This window comes from Hemicordylus capensis, chromosome 1, assembly GCF_027244095.1.
Source record: "Hemicordylus capensis ecotype Gifberg chromosome 1, rHemCap1.1.pri, whole genome shotgun sequence".
Taxonomy (NCBI): Eukaryota; Metazoa; Chordata; class Lepidosauria; order Squamata; family Cordylidae; genus Hemicordylus; species Hemicordylus capensis.
Genome location: NC_069657.1, coordinates 242,973,340 through 242,998,692, shown reverse-complemented (window position 1 = coordinate 242,998,692; position 25,353 = coordinate 242,973,340). Strand labels below are relative to the sequence as shown.

General features: G+C 44.6%; 2 protein-coding genes across 7 annotated transcripts in view; one reads left to right on the top strand and one right to left on the bottom strand.

Annotated features, from left to right (window-relative positions):
• Positions 1 to 10,931, bottom strand: part of COL4A1 (collagen type IV alpha 1 chain) — a 214,336-nt gene extending 203,405 nt beyond the window's left edge. For 3 of the 4 annotated variants that reach the window (XR_008313135.1, XR_008313136.1, XM_053283869.1), the window contains exon 1: positions 10,420 to 10,678. Coding sequence is in view for 2 of the 4 variants with exons in the window: in XM_053283869.1 (XP_053139844.1) it covers positions 10,420 to 10,512 (93 nt within the window). In the remaining 2 variants the exon portion in view is untranslated. Of the gene's footprint in view, positions 1 to 10,419; positions 10,679 to 10,914 lie in introns of those variants that run through there. The other variant, XM_053283868.1, reaches the window with a different exon arrangement.
• Positions 10,633 to 25,353, top strand: part of COL4A2 (collagen type IV alpha 2 chain) — a 253,515-nt gene continuing 238,794 nt past the window's right edge. For all 3 annotated transcript variants that reach the window (XR_008313134.1, XM_053283866.1, XM_053283865.1), the window contains exons 1-3: positions 10,633 to 10,906; positions 11,529 to 11,610; positions 11,789 to 11,849. Coding sequence is in view for 2 of the 3 variants with exons in the window: in XM_053283866.1 (XP_053139841.1) it covers positions 11,576 to 11,610; positions 11,789 to 11,849 (96 nt within the window). In the remaining variant the exon portion in view is untranslated. The remainder of the gene's footprint in view (positions 10,907 to 11,528; positions 11,611 to 11,788; positions 11,850 to 25,353) is intronic.

Here is a 25,353-nt window from a genome sequence, read left to right as displayed (position 1 = left end):
GGTTAAAAGGCCCACAATAGTCCTCATCCACAAGAGGACAATCCAGCTGATATTAGTTTAAAAGGAACCAGCACATCAGCATTAAACACATGCTTAACATACTGTGTACTTTTGGCTCCATATTTAACCAAAAAAAAGTTCTAAAAGAATCAAACAATACATGATGTAGGGAGGTCCATGATAACGATTGCCTGCATACTTTTTGATTCAAAAATTATTATGCCTTGGGGATGGTACACTTGGGTCACTCTCCCATGTGAGAGGTTCCAAGTTTCCCACATAGTTATATATGAAACCTCTTCCCTCTCAATTTCAGTAAAGTCGTTTAGAAGGAAAAAGTAAACGTATATTCACAGGCATAAAGAAGTATTACTATATAAAGCATTTTAATGTTATTTGCTATGTTTTATAATACATAAACTAGAGAGAGGATGCATGGTGAGACTCAGAATTTGAATTTCACAGCTTAATATCCTGATTTTGAACTCTGAAATATTTGGAATTCAAAAACAAGTAAAGTGATCTTTTAGCTCTAGAGGCTGCATAAAGCAAAGTGATGGAGCAAAGAGTTAATATTTTGCAACAATGAAACATACAGCCTTTCATTTCTTGCTCTATTTAAATTCAACACAAAATTTCCCAAATCTGGACATCTACTACTACGACGAAGATGAAGATGAAGATGGATATTTATATACTGCTCTTCAACCAAAGAAGTATATTTATAAATCGCTCTTCAACCAATCTGCAGGAATGGCCTTACCACCGAGTATATGTAAGTGACCTTCTAAAGGCAGAACTGGGTAGGGGCTAGGGGTGTGCATGGAACCGGCTGGTCCGGTTTGGTTTGAGTCCAGACCAGACCCAAACTGGACTGGACCAGACCAGTTCAGTCCAGCACCCCCTCAAACCTACCTGGTTTGGTCCAGACCAGGGGGGTGGGGTTTGCAAACATTAAAACATTTTTTTAAATTGTTTTACTTACCCTCTCCAGGGGAGTTGTTGGAGGTGGGGGGGGTCCATGGAGGTCCCCCTCGAGAGCCTCCATTGATGCCCATACCGGCCGGCTCTTCCACCTATTTGGGCCTTCCCCCTCTGGCACGGCGGCCATTTTAGTCACCGCCATGCCTGTGCATCAAGGGAGGCCGGCGGGGGGAAGGGGGAACCTCCACAGACCCGGCCAGCCACCTCCAACAACTCCCCTGGATGGGGTAAGTAAAAAAAAATATTTTAAAAAATCATGAACCCCCCGAACGGTCTGGGGTTAGACCGAACAGAGGATGGTTCAGTTCGACCCCAAACGGTCAACCCGAACTGGTTTGATGTTAAACCTGTTTGCATATCCCTAGTAGAGGCAAGAAAAACAGCCTTTAAGAAGAAGCTTGACTTCAAATAAGCAAACAGGCAAAATCTAAGGTTTAAACGGTTCCTTCAAATTTCTTCTGTTTGAGTTACACCATCTTCACTACAATCATCTTTCTACAAGAGAAGGGGAGGTTTTCCTGATCTTTGGTAGAAAAGAGGTTTCTGCTGAAGCAGTTATTCACTTGTATGTTCCTGTTGGAGGTCTGCACAACTGTATATACATAATTTCTAAAGCTTCCGAACTCTCTATAGAAGTTTTTCATGCAATGTTAAACCTACTACTAATTTACACCATACACTGCCCTGCATGATGCATATGGTATGCTATATTCAAAAAGGTAGCAGGGGAATCCTGCCATCACAATCAGCATGGAATTCCTGGGAGTATTGGGATAGGAAGTTATGATTTTATTTGTTCATCACACCCACATTTTTTCATGGTCTTTGAGGTCCAAATCAAGATGTGGAGGGATGGGATGTGCCACATAAATAAAGATGTCCCATTTGGTCCATGTGGATGTAATTTGTGACATTGCACAACATCATTACAGATCACATGACACGTCTGTTAAGACATCAGCCTTAGGTTCCAATTTCTTGGCTTTGTGGAGTTTGAGTCAAAATGAGATAGTGTAAACTCTAGCAGGGTTTTTTGACCATCAAATTTTGATGGTTTATGAAAAACAAATATATCATTACGCTGTTGGCAATTTACTACCCTCCCCAATGTTTACATTTAGTGCTGATTCTAAAGAAATGGCAAATTGCATTATATTTTATATATTTCTTAAATGGTTGGATTATATTCTACATGATAGCAGAGTCTTATAAACATAATTGTGGTATACCATAGTATGTACAACAGTACCTTGGAAGGTACACATGCAACGCTAGGACATGTAGTCCTTTCCGGCACTTTCCCCATAGAATTCTATGGGGAAAATGTTGGGAAGGACTATACTTCCCAGTGCTCTGTGTGCACTTTCCAAGATGGAGATGGAGCTTGATAGTGCTCTATTTCCCTTAAAGCCCCACCCACTCATGCTGGTAAAAACATAGCTCTTCGTGGAAATGGCTCTCATATTGAAGACTCTTTGACAAAGTGGCTCCCACTTGAAACATAGTGAAAATCACTGACCTAGGGAGCTTTCCTACCATAAAAACAATGTCTCTCCTCCCTCAAAAAGTCTACGAGATAGGAAAAAGGAATTAGCAAGCTGGAAACTATGGGATAAGTAGAGCTTTATGAATAGGCAGTAAATAGGATAAATTTGGCTGTGATTAGTGTGTGTGCATGTGTGTGTGTGCGTGTGCGCACGCACGTGTATGGATAGATAGAGTGGCCCACTCCATTGAAGTCTATAGGACCTTTGGTAGTGACCAGACTCCCCACCCTCTAAAGAGTTAACCGAAAGTGAACCCTTGTCTTGACTGACAGGCTGGTGACCTACAGAGATCGCTGAATCAGTCCACCAGTGGGGGGCGGGGGTGTACCTAGAGAGCTATTGCTGGGAATTCTGGGAACAAGAGAAGAAGCTAGGTTGGAGGTGCATAGGAAGACATGTGGCCATGGAGGTTGGCTGCAGGAGAATAACTCTGCAAATCCTTGAAGGACAGGAGGGCAGGAAGCTTGAATGCTCATCAGGAGTTTGGTGAGTTCAAGGCAGGGCTTTGGCTTTGGGAAGATTAATTTAAGGGAAAGTTTATTTCATCAGACTTTGTGTTAGAAACCCATATTTCTTTGTGTGTGTGTGCTTTGTATATCTCTGATACTGTTCTACTATTGTTTACCTGCAAAAGCCTCTGTAAACATTCAAGCGTGATTAAGACATCCTATTTTTGTAATCCTACTAAGTATTCTTAACGGTATCTAAAAGCTGAGAAAGCCTCAGATGGAAGCAGTCTCAAATAATTGAACAAAACTGGGGTGGTGTTTTTTTTTTAGTTCTTTTCTTTTTACAAGCCTCTCCAAGTTGGTTTTTAACTCAGGAAAAGGGCCCTCCGAAGGGGGATTTCTCTGGTGCAAACACATCCTCAAATGGTCAGCAACTATCAGTTTTCCCACCATGTGTAGGCTTGCATGTGGAAGATTTTTGTACTTGTCCAAGAGCCAAATTAAGAAAAGGTTTTCCCCCCTAGATTATCCCACCTCAAGCCCAGAGAGTTTCTGTAGTCAGAAGGAATGGTGGTGGCAGCATTTTGAATCTACTGATAATACAGAATAGTTTAAAGAGAAGCCTAGCTAGGCAGCTCAGCAGGGATGATTCAGCATTTCCCCCCCTCACATGAGCTGCTCTGAGACGAAGGCTGTAATCCGCTACACCTTCTTATTGTAGAAATCAAGTCCAGTTTTCCTGTCAGCATTCTGACAGTGGGGGAGGGGTAGCAGGACATTTTCAGCTGTTTGAGGTCATTTTGAGGACAGAGTGAGTCACTCTCTGACTGACAGACAAGAGAGGATTGGAGGAAGAGAGAGAAGGGATGCTGCACTCCTATGCTGCCTTACTCAGAAATAAACTCTAAATAAAATAAATGAATAAAAAATGAATAAAAAAGGACTTGAGTGAATATATTGTATATTTTCACTTGTACAGTACATATCTATACAGCTAACTGCTTGTGTGCGTGTGTGTGCACATGCATGCATGTGCTTTTGCACTGTGTGTGCATGTTCGTGTGTTTGTGTTTCTCTACATGTGCATATGGTTGTGTGTACATGTCTTTGTGTGCATATATACATAGCCTCTGGGTTTGGAAACTGCTCCCCATGGATATAAGGAGAGGTGCACCTAGGTAATTTTGGAACCTGGACCTAAAGGCCTTTGAAGCCTCACACCTACCCACTGCAAATTAAGCATCATTCCCCTACACAAATACACTGTGACACACGCAGTATTTTTAACACATGGGTTCTTGAGGGCACAAACAGTAACTGAACTCACAAGAATGAGTTCCACACTACCCAAGACAAACTAAAGAGGATTTCGGACAGCCCAGGTGTGTGGAGGCCCTGGACTTCGGCCCCAAAGTCCAGGGGTAAGAGCACCTCCGGATATAGAGGATTATTTTCCTTGGAGGCTTTCAAGAGAGCCTTAAAGACCCATCTTTTTAATCTGGTTTTTAATATCTTGTTTTAATTTTAAATTTAAATCTGGTTTAAAGATTTTATTTTTTTAAACTTGTTTATGATATGTTTTTGATTTTAATATAAACCACCCTGAGCCACTTTAGGAAGGGCAGTATATAAACTGACCAAATAAAAATAATAAAATAAATGTGTGTGCGCGCGCATGCGTGCATGCTAGTGTGTTGAGGTGCACACGTTTGTCACGTATGCATGTGTTTCCTTGTGTGTGTATATATGCATATGCGAACATGTAGATGTTCTTTTGCATTTGCATGTGTGTTCACATGTGCTTGTACCTACATGTGTTTTTGTGTTGTGTGCCCATTTGTGTGTTTTCACGTTTGTGTGCATATGCATATCTGTGTACTTGTTTGCACTGCACGAGCATTCATGTGTGTGCATTTGTTTTCCTGTTTGTGTGAGTTTGTTTGTGTTTGTATTTCTTTTTGTGTGCCAGTGTTTGTGTGTTTTTGTTCATGTATGAACATGTTTCTGTGTCCATGCATTTTCAAGTTCATTCCATACTCCTCTCAAACCTCTCCTACTCTCCCCTCACATTGCTACCAACTAGCCACTTGGCTTTCCCCACCTGTCAATTCCATGTCCTCCACTTGCCCAAGAATTCACATTCCATAACTAATGGAACAAGCATTGCACTTGCAATACAACATATTACATTGCTCCCCATGTCAATAACAAATGTGTCAGCAGTCACTGTTGAAATGACCACGCTCTGTGGTCATTCACCAGTACATAAGATATTGCCTTGTACTGAGTCAGACCTTGGTCCATCTAGCTCAGTATTGTCTACACTGACTGGTAGTGGCTCTCCAAGGTTTCAGGAAGGAGTCTTCCCAGCCCTACCTATGGAGATGCCAGGGATTGAACATGGGATCTTCTGCATGCAAAGCAGATGTTCTACCACTGAGCTATATGGCCCCATCCTCAGTACATGGTAGCCACAGCTTTTAATGGGGCAGGAAAATCTTAACTACTGAAATGCTGTTCAAAACTTCAATCTGATAAAGGATTACCTTCCTGGACAATCCTGTCAAATTACACTGGGCATTTTCTTCAAAATTTGAAAGAAATGTGATATTTCTGTCTAAAAATTGGGCAGAAATTGTATCAATTTTTTGCATCATTTAACTTGCTGTACCTCTGGCCATTTTTATTAGATTTCTTGGAAATCAAGCACATTTGTAGACCTTGTCTAATAGACCTTGTCTAATTTGTGCATGCCAAATTTCAAGTTGTTAGCTTAACAGAGTTCATATCTATAAGCAACACAACTTTGAGGCTTACAAAGGCAAAACCTTTCTTTTGCAACTCACTGTGATCCTTCAATGACTCCTGTGATCCTTTAATTTGGAAAGCATGGGTTAGTACCCAACGTTTATCAAACAAGGTGTAAGACACTACAGATCAAAATCAGCAGTTTTTAAAACAGAAAGGAAAATGTATTTTGCAATACAGAAGAGGAATCTTCTATAGTGCAGGAAACTTATATCAAAAGAACCTTTCCTAACTGTATTGTAGCACCAGTATATTTAAGGAGAAGTTGCTATTCTACCAGAATAAACCCTGAGTATTCTATTGGTCATAAATAGATACTGAGGTCATTCACATGACCAGGCGGATGGGGCAGTGGGTGGGCAGGCGGGGAAGGCTGGGTAAACTCAGCTTCCCCCACAGACGAGTTAGTTCTTGTTTTGGGAGCGCATAACACACACCCAGACAAGCAGTGCTGCATGGTGCAGCGCACAGCTCTGGATGATGCATTCCAATCTCCAGGAATCCCACAATGCACCACATGCTCTCTGCGTGTAGCTAGACTGGAAGCAGCCTGGCTTGCACATGAGCAGGAAACCTAGGTTAAGGGAGTGCTCGCTCCTTTAACCATGGCTAGCAGCTGGGCTAGGTAGCATTGGCCCACCGGGATTGGGCCTGATCCTGGCAGTTCTCATGCGCAGCCTAACCCAGGCTGGGTGTCCCTAGGCTGGGTTAGGCTGCACATGAGAACAGACTCACTGTCGGTCTAATTAGTTTGAAAGTTTTCATACACCAAATAGGTGATGGCATCCCTTCAGATCTGATAAAAAGTTGCTGAGACACAGCAGTTTAAAAACTGACCCTTAAACAGTAGAAAACAAGTGTGGGTTACTAAGGCTGTGCTTCGGATGCTCTAATCCTGCTGAATCGGCAGTAGGGACATGCACGAACCTGTTTGGAGGCCCTTTTACAGGCCTCCGAACAGGTTCAAACATGGCACCAGTTTGAAGTTCGACAGCAGGTGGGGGTGGCTTTAAAGGTGGGGTGGGTGCACTTACCCCCCCCAGCTGTGTTTCCCCTGCTGGCGCGCAAGTATGTAAGAGCCTGTCGGGGCAGTAGTGTACTTCCCTGCCGCTTCATGCTGCCATGCGGCTATCCCTGCCGCTTCATGTCACTGGAAGAAGCAACAGCGGCTGCACGCACCACTCACACGCATGCACATAGTGCGCATGCATGCAAGTGTCATGTGCAGCCGCCATTGCAACTTCTGGTGGCATCCGGTAAATGGCGGCACAGGGCGGGAGGGAGGTACGCTGCCACCCCGACGGGCTCTTACATACTCGTGTGCCGGTGGGGGAAACAAGGTGGGGTACGTGCACCCATCTCCGCCCTTAAAGCCACCACCCCCCACACTGGTTCCGTGCACATCCCTAATCTGCAGTACTCCCCTGGTGCTGCTTGTTGGCGGTCACTTCCACTGTAGTTATCTCTCCATAGTTTATCACATTCCCAGTGCTGGGAGGACCACTTCTGTGAGAACTAGAGCCCATGGGGCTAGCTGGAAAGATTCACAGGGAAGTCAGGAAAACATCTGGTGGGAACATCTGGGAAGTATATTTCCTTGCAGTTCTATGGCCATGGCTGCAGTGGGCTGGTGCATGAGCTTATGACAAAATACAAAGCAGTGATAAGGGGATGTGCAAGGAAACTCAAGGTGGGGCAAATGGACTTGAGGAAACGTGAGGTGGTGAATGGACTCACAAAGACACACAAAGTGGCACTTGTACTTATGAGGGAATGTGAGGCAGCAGTGAAATGACAGAAGTCTTGTGAGGGCATATAAGGTGATGGGGGACACATTTGAGCATGAACATATAATGCCTATGGATATGGAGGCTCCATTTAGCCAGTGTGGGTAAGCACCATGTTACACTTCTCTTTCCCACCACGCGCCCAGTTGGATTTTCCTTTTCAAATAGCTTGGAAATTCAGAATTCAAAGAACTTTGGTTTGGGATGTGAGGCACAGTGCTTCCCTAAAATGCCACCTATCCTGCTGTAGTTTGTAAGCAGAAAAGATTGCTTAGCCATTACCATGTATTTAGCAAACCGATCTGTAGAAAAGAATGACACAGTAACAACATATTTTGATTATGTTCAAAAACAAAGCAAATTGAGATGGCATATCTGACTAAAAATGGAAGGACAGAGGAAACACTGAGCCAGAAGGGCAGCAGCTAACCCACCCAGCTTGTGAGTGCTGAGACAACCCCCTTCAAGTGAAGGGGGAAAGGAAGGGATGCACCGGCACACACACACACACACACACACACACACACACACACACACTGCTCTTTACCCAACACTGGTTTCTCTGAGTGTTGAAGGGGAGAGAGAAGGGCTACTATCACTAACAGGTTATTAAGCAAGGGTGGGGAGTGAAAATGCTGCTGCCTTCTCAGGCTGGATAGGAAGAGTGGGGAGAAAGATCCCTGTCCCTTTCTCCTTCATAGTTGGGGGGAGAGAGCACCTGTTTTAATCACCCTTTCTTCCCTAGTCCCACCCACCCCCAGGTGTCTCCCAGTTTTCAGCCAGGCCTCACTGCTACAGCTGCCATTGACTTCTAGGACTGGGGAAGAGAGAGGGAACATAGGTAGTTGCCATATACTGTACTGAGTCAGACCATTGGTCTATCTAGCTCAGTATTGTCTACACAGACTGGCAGCGGCTTCTCCAAGGTTGCAGGCAGGAATCTCTCTCAGCCCTATCTTGGAGAAGCCAGGGAGGGAAACTGGAACCTCGATGCTCTTCCCAGAGTGGCTCCATGCCCTGAGGGGAATATCTTACAGTGCTCACATTTCTAGTCTCCCATTCATATGCAACCAGGGCAGACCCTGTTTAGCTAAGGGAACAAGTCATGCTTGCTACCACAAGACCAGCTCTCCTCTCCTTGTACAGTACTTGTACTTGAGAGTACTTGTTGCTTCTCCAAATTAAACAGATTATAGCATCACAAAGGCAAACCCAGCACTGTTTCTCAGCACACTAAGATGCACTCAGAGAGCTGCTTCATGCTAACGTACACAACATCCTTTAAAATGACACTGGGGCAGAGGAAGAACAGGCTATCAAGCATCTTTTGATAAAAGCTGTACTAAGTTACCTGCACAGCTAAGCAGCTCTACATGGCATTGCTGAATAAGAAACTGGGCAACATCCCACTGTGTTTGAAGGCAAGCAGAAATCATAAGGAGCCCTAGAGGGTGTTTTCACAGCTCACATCACCAGCCGCAAACCAGTCACAGAAGAGGACAAAACCAAGCAGGGTCAGAATCAGAAACACCTATGCACACACACTAGCCAAAATAATAAAACAGGCATCAATTTATTTTCGTAAGGGGGACATTTCCAGAAACTGGTGCATTTTGAAAAATAACGAAATCAGCTCCAGTGCCACCCAACTAACTGCACAAATCAACTCCTGGAAGTCACTCTAGAATCTGACAGATACACTTCAGCATTATTTTCCCTCACACCCCATCCTGGGGCCAATGAGTAACTGATCAGCCAGCGGACAATTTCTTTTTGTCCAATTCAGTTTGCCCACCATGCAGATCTGAGGGGGAGCAGCTGTTGCCTCTCCATCCCTCCTCCCCACCACTGTCCCCTTATACCTGCCACACTTGCCTGCTTCTCTCTCTTTCCCTCTGAATAGGAAAAAGTAGCTGAGCACTCTCACTTTCCTCCCAGGCCTCCCCCACTAAGCTCGGGCTGGCAGTCCAGAGGCGCAAACTGATGCTGGTGCAAGGCAGCTGCTGGCAGCATGCTAGCCAGGCAGGTCAGGTCAGGTGGAGTCAAGCAGTGGGCATGGGCATGGCTAAAGACTGGGCTAGGGTGCGCTGTGCACTCCCCTCTCCCCCAGGAGGTTCAAGGGTGTGTGTGGTTGCCGGTGAGGTCGCCAGCGACTAAGCCTATGGGGGCATGTGAATGGGGAGGCAGGGCACGTGCCAGCTGTGCCATCCCTTAACCCGGCTTTGCCAACTAGCAACTTGTGAAATCCCCACAAGTTTCGCTTTCCCAAACTGAGAAGCATTTGAGGACCCTAGACCAAGGACACTGGTGCTTCTTTCCCGCTTATCGCCATCACAAAGAGTTCAAGGGTCTCGTACGTTTTGAATACTAGTCAGGTTCTCTACATTTCGCATGCCGATCTACCATGAAAAAGGTTACCCAATAAATACATCACGGAAGACAGAGGTTTTACCCCCCCTCCGGAAACAACACGCACTTCTGTGGATGGACCCTGAAGATACCAACACGCACACCAATTGCTTCTTCTGTAAAACCAGCGAGAGATGAGAAGCGGGCCAGGCCCCCCCGTGCACCCCTGAGCTCGCTCACAAGCAGTGGAAGTTTACATCTGAGAGAGCTCCCCAACACAAACCTTCCCCAGGACTCCCTTCTGGACAGCAGGGAGAGACAACAAGCCCCTCAGGGAAAGAGAAGTGGCCGCCGGATGAGGGCTTCACGGGCTTCAAGTCTGGGGTGGCTCTCACCTCCGGCCATCCCAAGGGGGAGATCTCGTCCGGGAAGGAGGAAAGGGCCGCCGCCGTGGACACGACTAAACGGGATACGGCCCAAGCAGCGAGTACTCACCGCCGCCGCCGCCACCGTCAAGCGCTTTTCTGGGCTGAGCAGGAGCGCAGCCAGCAGGATCGCGGCGCCGCTCCACAGCCTGCTGCCGTACATCCTTGCGCCGCTTGCCGAAAGGCGGGCTATGGCTCCTCTGGTATTTGCGCGCACAGCCGTAACCGGCGGCCCCGATCCAAGTCTGCCGCTGCTCTCCTGTGTCCCTTCTTGGGAGCCTCTACAGGCAAAGAAGCAAGATCTCCTCTCAGCCCCCGCTTGTGGGCTGCTGCTGCTGCTGCTGTGGCCGCCCCGCCCTTCCTCGCCCCTCCCCACCCCCAAGAGGGCGCGAAGGCCAGACCCAGAAGCTGCGTAGGACGAGTCCGCTGCCGAAGCGCCTCCGCCGTTCTAGCTCTTTCTCAACTCCAGCCCCGCCACCGCCTCAGCCCCTCCGGCCACCCCGCGTGAGAATGAGGGCTTCTCGAGGCACTGCCTGAGAGCCGGAGTTGACTGGCTGGTGAGTACCAAGTGGTGGGTGAGGATGGGGTCGGTGCGGTGCCGCCACCTCGCTCTCCATGGGTCCAAGTGGCGCGCTCTTGCCTCCGCAGCCCCTTGCTTCAGTCACTCTCCTTCTCTCGAGGAGGCGTCATTCGCAGCCTAGGTCCTGGCTCCACGCCAGTGGTTTGTGCGCGCGTGCGCCCCGGGGGGAGAAAAGACCACCTGAAGGGTGCCTCACCTTCGCCCCCACGCTGGCATGTTACTTAGATAAACTTGAGGCGGAGAATCGGCATCCTCCTCCACCCAACTTCATATGCTGATCTTGGCTGCGTATGCTGCTGTTAATAGGGATGCAGACCCCCTCCCCGTCCCCAGCATCTGAGCAATTCCTTCGCTCATAATAATCCATCTCTCTCTCTAAAAGTTTCTTCCCTTTTGTTTCCACAAAAAACAAACTGATCCTCAAACTTTCCCTTTGTGTATACCCCTGGCTGTTAAGGTGTTATTCCGTTTAACACAAGTTGTATTGCTTCTGTGTTGGTCCTAGAAAATAAAACCTGCAAAGCAGTAAAGTAGCACCTCTCATTGGCCACTGCTAATTTCCCTTTGAAACATGTATGTGCCTTCTCTTTGGTTTCTAGCTCCTGGTTTCTGTTTTCCTGAACAAGAGAGCAAGAGAGAGAGAAGCATGAGAAACTTCCAGCATCTCCATCTACAACACCGGTAAGTAGTTGTTTTCCTTGCAGCTACCACAAATGCCACTTTAAGCGGTGTATCATCTTATTCCTCTAGTTACCAAGGGGGAAATCACAAACATTTTGAGATGTTCTGACAATGAAAATAGTGTGCCTTTTGGTACAATTTGCACTATAATTATACATATTTTGTTTTTTCTGTACAGGTTTATACAACTTTTGCTACTCCTGGGGGTAATTGTCTTCTTTAGTGGTAAAGTGCAAGCTGTAAGTAAACCTTCAACTTCTTCTTAAAACAACATCTTAACCCCATAAGTTTTGGTTTTTTTAGAATTATAGTTAGGCCATTGCCAAAACTGTGCCATCATCTTTGCTGTTTTTCAACAATTAGTTTATTAGTGGATTTAAAAAAACCCTATTCTCTATCTCTGAACTTCAGATACTTTGTTCAAATTACTATTTGAGGCTTGTACACTATGTACAGTGAGCTACAGTGTTTATTTCTTTAATTGTGAAGTAGTTTGGGTAGCATCTGTGTGTGTGTGTGTGTGTGTGTGTGTATTTAGAGTTTGTGCTGAGATTTCTATTTCTGTAATAAAGTGAATGAAGTGATCTTTCTATTTAGATGATTACTCTAAACTAGCAGAATTTCTGTTTGCCCTTAAGCACAGCCCAAGGCCACAGTCATACCTGTGGAGTTCCATTCAGTTCATTAGGACCAATTAATATGAATAATTCTGCCCACTCTGGCAATCTTGTGTGAGGAGAGGGTGTAACATTATTTCTGGTTTCAGTGTTCACTGAATGTGTGTAGGGGAGAGTGAAATTGCACCTGTTGGCCTCACCCCTCAACCTCTGTACGTTCTAGTGCGAAAGAGGTTCTTCATGCATATGGCTGTATAGACCTAGGCTCTGTATGTGTGATTGAGAACCCAGCACGATCAAGATTCCTAATCAGGAGGATGAGACTATGCGCATATAGCCTGAGTCTGTGTGATTGAGAATGCTGCCGCCCCCAAAACCTTTCACAGAAACAGAGCGCCAGTGGGGGGGAAGCAGTGGGAGGGGTAAGTGCAACCCCCCCCCCACACCCTTAAAGGGAGACACACACACACCCGCCACCGAACTGCCAGAGCGGCGCAATTTCAAACTGGTTCGGAGGCCTGTATAATGGTCTCCAGACCTTGGACCTGAAGTGACAAGAAGTAGTGTGTGTGTGCAAATGCTACTTCCTTTCACTTCCAGTCTGAGAAGCAGACAGGGGGGCATACACGCTACTTCCTGTCACCTTGTCCGTGGAGAGGACGGGGCAGCAGAGAGTTATGCTGCCGTCCTGCTGGACTGGTTTTGCAGTGAGCCCCGGCAGGGGAAACACGGTGGTAAGTGCATCCTCCCTTTCCCTTAAAGTTACCCCCACCCCCCTGGTTCCCTGCATATCCCTAGCTGGGAACACAATTCTACTCTCCCCTCCATGCATTCCGTGAACATGTAAGTTGAATGCTGCAACAGGCTCACTAAGTCTCATACTCACTTCATACAATATGGGCAATATTTTTCAATGTCACTCTGTCACCAGAATTTTGCCTTAAATTCCTGGTTTTCTGACTGCACTCAGATCCTGCACATGTTTTTTGTCCTTGCCTTTAAAATTCTCCATGGTCTTACCCCCTCTCTCATTTCTCCACTCTGGAATTCTGACCCACATTCTCTGACATCTACTTCACCATTGTCAGCTGAGTGAAGCTCCTCTGCCCCTTCAAATGACACCAGGCTTTCCCCCTTGATGCTGCTTATGCCTCTTAAAACACCTTTGTGATGCTTCCCTTCTTGATCCCTCCTCGACCCCCCACTTCTTCCAGTAAGTCTTTTATCTAACCCACTAGTCTGCTGTAAATAACGACTGCTGTAACTTATTCTTCCCCAATTTACCTGTGCCTCCATTTCCCTTCCCTTCTTGTGTGAGTCTCTAAATTGTTTGCCCTCTTATTATTTGTAAAGCACTATGTACGTCGATGTGTTATAAATGAATGAGTTAATAAAGGAGTGACATTGAGTGTGGTCTTACTCCTCTCCTCGCCAAGCACTCAGTGAATAGGGACGTTGAAGTGAGGATGGGTCTACTTCCTGTGTCTGGGGTTTCCCATAATTTAAGCAGTGCTGAGCCAGGGGTGGGGATGGAGGCAGGACAGGCAAGTTGAGGCCTGAGGCCACCAGGTTTTTGTTTTCCTCTTGCAGGTCTCCTGACACCTTTAATTCACCTGGTGAATCCATTTTCATCATTGTACCAATATGTTGTGAAAAGCTTCAGCTTCTTAGTTTTTCCTTGTTACACAGCTGTGAGGAACAAGAGCCTCCTAGAATAAAAGATGGCAAAGGAATGTTCACCGTGAAGGCTGTTAAGAGTGCATGTGTAACATGAATGCAGATCTCATATAAGTGGGTGGGGCCTTTCACATTATCAGGCAAGCAGGGGGAAGGCCGGGTTAAGCTTACCTTCCCCGTAGATGATCCGGACTGGCCCCAGCTGTGCCAGGCCACCGTGCATGCAATTGCCACCACGGCAACTGGTGTGGCATTCCAGAGGCCAGGGGAATCCCACAGTGCACCACGTGACAAGTGCATTGAGGGATTTTCCTGGGAGACCAGTGCTCTGGGGGCTCGTCTCCGTGTCAGTGCGGGTTACAAGCAGCCCGCACTGCGACATGATCCCAGAGCCTGGGTTAACGGTGTGCTTGCTTTGTTAACCTGGGCTAAGATCCGGGCTTCACCCCTGGGTTTGGCGTGTGGATCCATATGTATCCTCCTGGGAGTTCTCATGGGCAGCCAAGCCCAGGCTGCCAGTCCGGATTGGCTTCCTAAGCTTGGGCTTGGCTGCTCATGGGAGCAGCCCCAGTGTGTAGTTGTGCTTTGCTACAGGGGTGTATCTAGGGTAGGGCAGGCAGGGCACGTGCCCCGGGCACCACTTGAAGTGGGGTGCCATTCTCTAAAATAAAATAAAAAATTAAAAATGGTCACCGAAAACAAAATGGCCCCTGCACATGCTCAAATGGCCTCTGTTTTTAGCGGCCTTTTTTTTTTTTAAAAAAAATTAAATGATGGCCGCAACACGTGCTCATATAGTCCCTGCGAGGCCCTAGAGGCCAGCGCGGGGAGGGGGAACCTTTGCAGACCCCCCGCCCCCGACAGCCTTTAGGAAGCACCCCGAAGGGGCTACAGGTTAAAAAAATATGTAATATAAGTCTATATAATATAAGTCACTGCACACACATTTAGTTTGGAACTATGTACAGAGAATCAGGGCTTGTGAATACTGAGCTGAAGTTTATGAGCTAGGATTGTATTCATTTGCTCTTACTTTGCTTCTTGTGATAAGTGAGTTAAATGTGATGTCTTAATAATATGGCTATTAATGGTGAGTTTGTCTTTGAATCAGTGTGAAATCCCACTGGGAGTTTCTTGCTCTCTCTCTCTCTCTCTCTCATTTTAACTGTCTTTCTGAAATACTAGAATATATTCCAAGAAGTCACACAGTTTACTCTGCATATCCTTTAATTATTTTCAGAGTAGCTGGGAAAAGCCAAATTTTCCATTTATTTTTAAAACTTACATAATAGTGATGCTACAATGCATACGAGAGAATTAGACAGGTATTTCTGTTTAGTTTTCCAGGTACACCTCCACATAGTATTTGGGTATTTCATGAGCCCCAGCATACTGAAATTTGTAGTTTTCCAGCATTTTTTGGTCTGGCTAGGTCCATTGCTAAATAGTTTTTGAAATATGAAAACATTAACGAGCTTGACTTGCATTTTTCAGCTCATATTATGGTAAAGTTATCTGAAAGATGGGTGTCAGATGTTTGGACAGGGGGCGCAATTTCAATGCTTGCCCTAGGCGCTATTTTCCCTAGATACGCCTCTGCTTTGCTACATGTGGTTATGCAAATATTTTAAGATGAGCATGCTAAATTTCAATAGACATTAATTAATATTTTCAATTATATTCACAGAACTGATGGAAACTTTGTGTGATTTGATTATTCAAGTATGTTTGCTCAATCTAGAAACAGATATCATGTTAGTATTCCTGTGATCTCTTGGGTTGAATTATAATAAATGTTGCTAAGAAGTGCTGTATCCTATTGCACTGAGTTCCAAAGCTATTTCAAGAAGGATATGTGATTCCTTTTTTCTCGCTTTAAAATAATTACTTGTTACCCAAGGATTTTACTTTTCTAAAATGAGAAGTCCACATTCCAACTACCTGTGCACATAATATACATGTAATCAAGGGAGTCTACCTACCCCCTGTTCAGTCCTAGTGCCTGTGCCTAGGAATACCATTCCAGAAGTAAATAATGATCACTATTGCTGGCCATGTAATGTGTGGTCCTGAGATCACAGGCCTGGATGCTGAATGGGGTGCTGGATAGGGCATTCTAAACCTGGAAAACATGCAGAAATGACTTATCGTGCAAGTGATAAAACTCCCATGCATGCATGGCTCTTGCCATTGCTGGACCAATGTCTCGTTAGCTTCTTCTTTTGTAGAAGCTGTGCTGTACCTCATCTAATTGTTCTACTTGTCCTTTCCCTATATCTTCCTCCTGTTCTCCCCCCATTCCACTTTTTTTCAGTTTAAAGGTGGAACCTGGGATGATAAGGCTCTGTAGCTAAGGGCTGAGCCTATCCAGTGCATGGTCATTCTTCAATCTTCTATTCATTATGAAATGAAAACAATTTGTCCTGTTTGAGTGATTTGGCACAGATAATCTAGCCGAAAAAGGTACAATCTAACCAAACTTCAGAAAAATCTGCTGAATAATTACTGAGTTACGCAGTAGATCTATCAGCTGACTTTATTTTAGATACCTCACTCCATTTGTGACCTTCTCCCAAATCAAAGCATACTTTCATTTTCTCTTCTTAACTGTTTAGATAGTGTCAAAAATTCCAGCAAATTGTAGAACTCTGCTCTTCTGGTCTAGTGAAAATCAGTTGCTAATTTTTGAAATTATAGGTTTTCAAAATCTCCATTTTTAAATTGCTGTTCATATGAGGGCAGACTACTGCTGCGCAGCTACTCTTTGAACATTATATAGCAAAAATGAGTGGAGCAGAAATCAAGCAAATATTGATGGACAGCTGCATTTTCTAGGGTGGAACATTCTTCCAGCAGAAATATGGCCACTTTGACTCAAGAATATTTACAGAAGCCAGAGGCAGGGGGAAGAGCTGTGTTTCCTTTCTTGTGGTGGGAGAGAGGAAGACTGTTGTTATGTCAGAGAGGGAGGGATACTCAGGACAGAAAAAGGAGGGAAAAGAGACAGGACTGTTGTGGGGGGTGGCTAAATGGACAAAGAGGCAGCTTTTAAGTAGTGGTTCTTTTATATTCAGCCATTCATTCATGCATTCATTCGATTTCTATACCGCCCTTCCAAAAATGGCTCAGGGTCTATTTGCATAGAGAAATAACAAATAAATAAAATGGATCCATGTCCCCAAAGAGCTCACAATCCAAAAAGAAACATAAGATAGACACCAGCAACAGTCACAGGAGGTACTATGCTGGGGGTGGATAGGGTCAATTACTCTCCCCTGCTAAATAAAGAGAATCATCACGTTGAAAGGTGCCTCTTTGCTAACAAGTTAGAAAGGGTATATATATATTTACATTTTAACAGTGTTTTTTTTCCTGGTGGCTGCCTTTTATGTGTGTGTATTTTGCTTAGATTGTGAGCCCCTTTGAGACAGAGAACCATTATTTATTTTGCTGTGTATACTACTTTGAGAACCTTTTTTGTTGATAAGCAATATGTAAATGCTCTTAATAAGCAAAGTAAATGGTGTGTGTGTGTGTGTGTGTGTGTGTGAGAGAGAGAGAGAGAGAGAGAGAGAGAACATCCATCACGTCATCTTTACTTTTACTGATAAAAAGCATGCCTTTTTCTGATATGACTATATAATCTTATGATTTCATTCACTTTCTTAAGAGAGCTCCTTTGCATGTGTCTTCAGTTTTTTTGCAATGGATTCCCTTCATATTCTATTCTGTGGTAGTAACAAGACTGGATTTCAGAGATGTAAGCTTTAGCTCCTTCCCCTGCCTTTTCTTGGAGCAATATGGCCTGGAGTTTGTAGGAATAGACTACTCTGTATGCTTAAAACAGTAATAATTGCCATCAAATTGGTCTGGCTTGAGGGCTCACCTCTCAGGGCCGTTTCAGCCCCTTTCCCTGGTGGGGACAGCCATTTTGCAGGCCGCTGTGCATGCACCTTGGCCTGGATCATGGCCAGGCCAGGCGCGTGGCCTGGATAATGACTCAGGGGAATGGCTGTAATATAGACAAGGCCAAAAAGAAGACAACTACAGTTATTTCAGGGTGTTCCTGCTTCAGCTCTTACTCACTATTTTTCAGCTCATTCATTGAGAGCTTGCGTATTCACTCCATGTCTGCGCTGCTATTGTTTACAAAACAATTTGCCATGGAATCAAACAGAAAAGGTTTAAGACCCCCCTAGTTTCCTTCGAAATGCATTTCTGAATATGACGGCATGGTGTCAGGCTGCTGAGCCGTGGGTGGCAGTCACTTATGTGCAAGTCCAAAGCTGAGATTGGGAAATTTAGGAGCTCACCAGGGCGCTTTCCAGATTAGCCGCTCAACAGTGGCAAAAGGCTTCTGAGGCAAATCACATTCAAAACATAAATAGCAAAGCAGGGGGAGCAGTCCCGCGAAAACGAACAACCCCCCAAAACAGCAGCATTTTAATGCTGAATATACGTCATAGCACTATATCGCAGTGATTACATTCAAAACAAGGCAATGGAAATATGAATGACACCCTACTGTCAGCGTAGGGACTGCGATGTCATAGCACAGGAAGTGCGGAAGCACATTTCAGAGATATGTCATGACCCCGTTGCAGGGTCTAATCTGCAAAGCACCCAGGAGTGAAGCCAGTCAGGGAGTCAGGACAGTCAGACAGAAGCCAAGAACATGCCAAGGGTCAGAGCTGAGTAGTCACCAGGAGCTGGAGGATAGAGCAGAAGCCAGGAGTCAAGAGCAAGCTGTGGGGTCAAGCCAGGCAATGAGGCTGATAATCAAGAGTCCAAAAACAAGCCATGGGTCATACTGATTAGACAGGAGGCAACTGCACCAGATCAAGAGAACCTTGATAATGAGGCAAGGGTAGCTTCAGACAGGAAACCTTTTATAGTCTTCCTATCTGTGAGGCCTGTTATTGGCTCCCCTGCAGACAGGAAGAATGGAGTCAAAAGAGGGCTTGGAGAAGAAGATTGGAGCCAGAAGATAGGGATGTGCACAGAACTGGTGCCTGTTGATCTGAAGGCAGGGGGTAGATACCTTTAAGGGTGGGGGAAGGTCCTCTTACCCCTCCCGCCACATTTCCGCCTCTGGCACAGTGTATTCAAATGGTCTGACAGGGCGGCAGTGTACCTCCCTGCTGCCCGTTGCTTCCTCAGGCGGGAAGTGACCAGAAGTTCCCTTAATTCTTGAAGACAAAAATATTCCACAACTTACTAAGGATCATATAGAAATTATGAATGCACTGATATCAGTAATGGAATTAATGGAAGCAATAAATCAAAGTATAGTTAATAAAGCACCAGGACCCGATGGTCTGTCACCTTTTGTACTATAAAACTTTTAAAGATCAACTATTACAGCCTTTGCAATGGATGATGAATGATATTCTGCAAAAAGAGAATATGCCGGAGTCTTGGAAATATGCCAGCATTGCTGTAATTCCAAAACCTGATCAAGATTTAATGCAAGTTAAGAATTACAGGCCAATTTCACTGTTAAATAATGATTATAAACTTTTTGCTGCCATTTTGGCAAGAAGAATGAAGGTTGTATTAAGAGCCTTTATTCATGAAGACCAAGCAGGGTTTTTTTTTTGCCAAAAAGGCAACTAAGAGACAATGTGAGAACAGTCTTGAATGTATTGGAGTACTACGAAAAACATAGTGACAAACAGATAGCTATGATCTTTCTGGATGCAGAGAAAGCATTTGACAATGTTTCCTGGCAGTTTATGTGGAAGTTATTGGATACAATAGGAGTTGGTAATAATTTTATTAGGGCCATTAAGACAATGTATTCGGAGCAATATGCCAAAATTATTATAAATGGAGAAGTATCAAATAATTGTAAAATACAAAAAGGAACTAGACAAGGTTGTCTGCTTTCCCCATTACTTTTTATATTAGTTCTGGAAGTGCTTTGTAGAAACATTAGAGAAGATGACCAAATACAAGGCCCGAAAATAGGGAAACGAGTATAAACTCAGAGCATTTGCAGATGATGTGGTGTTTTTCCCCTAGAAAATCCATTAGGAAAGGTTTGAAGGCTCTTGGAAAGAATAGAACAATTTGGCCAATTGGCCTGGTTTTATATTAATACGACTAAAACGAAGGTCTTGACAAAAAATATGGACCAGAAATCAAATGATAGACTTTATGAGATAAGTGAATTGAAAGTGGAGAAGAAAATCAAATATTTGGGCATCTAGTTGACAAATAAAAACTCTTTGTTGTTTTCAAATAATTATATTAAAATATGGAATACCGTACAAATTGATTTGCAAAGATGGACTAGAATGAACTTATCCTTAATGGGAAGAATCTCAGTTGTGAAGATGAATGTTTTACTTAAAATGTTGTTTCTTTTTCAGATTATTCCTATAATTAATACACTAACCTGTTTCAAGCAATGGCAAAAGGACATAAGTAAGTTTATTTGGCAATGGAAAAGACCAAGAATTAAATTTAAAAATTTAACAGATGCAAAAGAAAGAGGTGGTCTTACCCTGCCTGATTTAAGGTTGTATTTTGATGCTGTTTGACATGGTTGAAGGAATGGATAACATTAAGAAATCCCAGAATACTTGATTTGGAAGGATTCGATAGAAGGTTTGGCTGGCTCTCATATTTGTGGTATGATAAAAGCAAAGTGCAGAAAGACTTTCTTAATCACTGTGTAAGAAGGAGTCTGATGGGAGTATGGGCAAAATATAAAAAATGATTGGAGTGTAAAACTCCACTATGGGTATCGCCGATTGAGACTCTGGCACGTAAAGAGACAAATATGTAATCTGAATGGGGTACTTATAGGGATTTGTTGTTTTCAAGAGAAGGGGTATAAATTAAAAAAATTAAATGAAGAATAAAACTTGGTTAGAATTGGTTTCAGTATCATCAGATAAATGAAATTTATAAAAAGGATCTTAAGGTTTGGTTTGTGGATCAGATGTCGAGATTTGAGAAGGAGCTGTGTAAAAATGATGAAAGATTAGTCTCTAAGATGTATAAGTTGTTGCTTTTGGAGGAGACAAGAGGTGAAGTGGTTAAAATGACTATGAGAAAATGGGCTCAAGATGTGAGTCATAATATAGATATGGCTGCTTGGGAAAAATTATGGAAAACTGATTTAAAGTTCACTGCATGTTGTACTTTAAAAGAAAATTATTATAAGATGATGTATAGGTGGTATCTGACACCGAAAAATTTAGCATTAATGTATAAAAATGTTTCAAACAAATGTTGGAAATGTGGACAATGTGAAGGAACTTTTTTCCATATGTGGTGGTCATGTGGGAAGGCAAAGGCTTTTTGGGATATGATATATAATGAGTTGAAGAAAATCTTTAAAGAGACATTTCCTAAGAGGCCAGAATCCCTCCTGCTGGGAATAACTCAAGGAGAGTTCTCCAGAAGATATTTAACATTTTTAATGTATGCAACCACGGTGGCCAGGATAGTATATGCGCAGAAATGGAAAGACACTAAAATGCCCTCAAAAGAAGACTGGTTGATAAAAATTTTGAAATATGCCAAGATGGCAAAGCTTACAGTACTTATAAGAGACAAAAATTTGGAATGTTTTAAAGAACATTGGGAACTATTTTTGCTTTACTTAAAGAATTATTTTTCCAATATGGACTTTTCAGTAGGGTTTGAAATATAGTAATAACAGCAGGTTGGGTTGGGTAAAATCGAGTAGCATTGTGAGTATGTATGTTTTGAATTATTATAGCAATGGTTTATATGTATAGTTATTGTGAACTGCACAGATAGGCAAGCGGGAAGTCAATAATTACTTATGCAGAATTAGATAAATGAATATAATTTGAAATGTAAAAGCTATTGCAAAAACCAATAACAATGTAAAATGGGGGAAAAAAGAGGAAGTGACCGGAAGTTCCTGACTTCCGGTCACTTCTGGTCCGAGGAAGCAACAGAGCAGCAGGGAGGTACGCTGCTGCCTCACCGGACTGTTTGAATACACAGCGCTGGAGGGGGAAACGTGGCAGGAGTGGTAAGAGCACCCCCCACCCTTAAAGGTATCCACCCCCACCTTCAAAACCAGCTCAAACACTGGTCCACGGAACTGGTTTGGCGCTCCTAGAATGGAATGCCAAATGGTTCCGTGCACATCCCTACCAGAAGAGGGCTTGAAATTCTAAAGCTGCTACAATGGAACAAGCCCCTACAAGGGGGCAGCATGGAACAGTGTCCTATCTGCAGGGAACTCTGATAGTACTCACCACTTCAGCGGGTTGAGGGTCCCCCATCCCTAGCTTGTCTATGTAGGTTTGGTAAAAGGCAAGGCATTGGATGGGGCATGGACTTGTTCAGCTGGTTCTTAAAACTGCTCCTCAGGGCCATATCCCTCCCAGTCAGTCAAAAAATGTAGCTTCCCCTGGAGCATCTTAGGGTGGACCAATACAGGTGGACCTTGGACCAATACAGGCAGAGGTGCGTGAGCTGCATGACCTTGGCAAAGTGTTGGCATGGTACAGTTTCAGCTGGGAGACATGGAATACTGGGTGTGCCTTCATGGCATCAGGGAGAGCCAGTTTATAGGTGACAGGATTTACTTGCTGGAGGATAGAAAGGGGACCCTGGTAGTGGTGGTTCAGCTTAGCAGAGAACTGATCCATTTGGGTGTATTCCACAGAGAACTAGTCCTCACAGAAAACTGAGGTCCCTACTGACAGAGCTGATCAGCTTGCCTCTTTTTTCTTTTTTGGTCCAAGGATCAGATCAGGTCAGTCTGGACCAAATGTAAATATGCCAGCTGGTCATTGTCTGCAGGGACTGAAAACAATGTGGGTGTGGTCAGATGAGTTTAGGGGTGATAAAACCTTATTTGAGATAGAAAGGGCTCAGTTGCATGGATGGTGTTGTAGGCATATTCAGCCCAACAGTAGCAGAGACACCCAGCCATCTTGGTGATAATTCAGGAAACCTTGGAGATACTGTTCAGTATCTCCAATTCAGGAAAACAGGAAATTCAGGAAACCTTGGAGATCTGTTTGACTCATTCTGTCTGCACATTCATTCGCGGGTGGTAGGCTGTGGAGAGGTGCGTCTGAATGCCTAGGAGACCCATGAATGCTTTCCAAACTTAGAAGTAAATTGAGATCCTCAGTCCGATTGTCTGACAAGCTATGGAGATGGAATATGTGGTCTAGAATGAGTTGGGTGTATCGGGGGAGGTGCTAGGCAGATTTTGGATAAGGATGGAATATATTATCTTGGTTCATGGGTCAACTATGACCAGTATCACTGTATGCCCCTTTGAAGGGGGCAGCTCAACAATTAAATCTATGGAGATGCTAGCCTAAGGTCTTTCGGGGGTTGGTAATGGCTGAAGTAGACCCTGGGGTCTCTCTGCTGGGTAACCTTGGTTGGGGCACAGGGCTCACATGTTCAGATGTAGTGGCCCACATCTTGATTAGCAGAAGGCCACCAGAAAGAGTGAGTCAAGAGCTTGTGGGTTTTTCCAAATAGCCTGTGTCCTTCCATGGGGTAATTGTGGCTGAAATGGAGAACCTGGAGTCTAAAGAGTCCCTCTGGGATGTAGTCTGTGATGATGAAATAGGCACTTTTGATGTATATGAAGTTCATATAGACCAGGTCCCCCTGCCTCCAGTAGTTTTTGGGAGGCATAGGGGTCCTCTGGCAGGGCTAGTTGGATTTGGGAGAGGAAATCCGTATCAGTAGTTGTATTAAGGAACTTGACTGGGGTTAAAATGTGCGCTGGCATAGTCTCCCCTGTGGGACATAATTTCCCCTTTCACAAGACAGCATGTGCCTTCCCATTCTTAGTTCCTGATAACTAAGTTACCATGAAGTTGAAACAGGAAAAGAATAGAGCCCACTGTGTCTTGCTGGGTTTCAAGCATTCCACAGTCCAGAAAGTTGCAGTGATCCATGGGTACTTTAACAGGATTTTGCATTCCCTGCAGAAGGTGTCTCCATTCCTCAAAGACTACCTTAATGGCAAGTAACTCCCAATCACAAATATCATAATTTTGTTACATAGGAACATGTGTATAGGGAAGAAGAGCTTAGATGGACATCTTCATGCCATTTATTCTCCCAGTCTTTCCTACAGCTGATAGAGAAAAAGCTTTAACTGACGTGCTTCTTATAATTCATCCTAGGTGCCATGCCAGCAACCCATTGGATATTAAACTGTTGCTGGTAAATGGCAGACTGATAAACCGGGAAACCATCACTGGGGGCTTAGTGAAAGAGGCTGTTAGTTCGAATCCCCGCCAGTGTGCTTCCCAGACTGTGCCTAGTCAATAAATATATATTCGTAGTCACCTATATCGGGCAGCAGCAATATAGGAAGGTGCTAAAAAAGGCATCATCTCATACTGTGCGGGAGGAGGCAATGGTAACCCACTTATGTATTCTATCAAGAAAATCACATGTATATGTGATCGCCAGGAGTCAACGTCGACTCGATGGCATGATCTTTCCTTTCCTTTGTCACCAAGCCAAAATGGTGGTTGCCCACTAAGCAAGTGTTCCCCCACCCCCGATGTCATTGAGGCATGTTTGTCCTGTACCTAAGCACCAGCTGAGTCAGGGGCCAAACTGATGCTCTCCCTGCATCTCTTCTGTTCCTGCTTCCTGCTCAGGAACAGAAGGTGCTCTAGGGAGGGGTAGGGATGTGCACAAACCTGTTCAGAGGCCCTTTTATGGGCTTCCAAACAGGTTCGAACAGCGGCGGTTTGACCAGTTCAAAGGCAGGGGAGCACCTTTAAGTGTACTCCCCCTCACACACACTTCTCACACCAACACTCTCTTAAAAACTGGTCCAATAGCGTACCACCCTGCCGCCCCATTCCCTCCTCGGTCCAGAGGTACCCCATGCATGTGTGCACGTCCGGCGTATGCATGATGTGTGCATGCACCAGCGTGTGTGACGTGTGTGGGGTACTTCCGGTTACTTCTGGACCGAGGAGAAAACGGGGTGGCAGGGAGATACGCTGCTGCCCTGCTGGACCGGTTTTTAAGAGAGTGCCGGTGGGGGAAATGCGGTGGGGGGGGGCAGAGTAAGTGCACCCTCTCCCACCCTTAAAGGTGGCCCCTGCTGGTTCCGTGCACATCCCTAGGGAGGGGTCCACTCCACAGGAGCCTGTACTCCTTCAGATGCCCAGTTAAAACCTGGCTTTTGGAGGCGTTTTGGAGGTGGGCTGAGCTGTTAAGGTGGGGCCTTGCTGTGTCTTCTGATTGCTGATGATTTCTAGCTTGTGTTGTGCTTTTTATGTTTTGCTGCTATTTCTGTTTGCTGGTTTTATTTAAGGAGCTTTAGTCTCATATAGTGAAAAAAAGTAGGATAAAAACCTTTTATCCTTTTAAGTCTCTGCTTTGGTTGTCCTGGGTGACTTTAGTGTCCCTACACATTTTCCCTATGAGGGCAAATAGCAGCTTGGGAGCACTTTAAGAC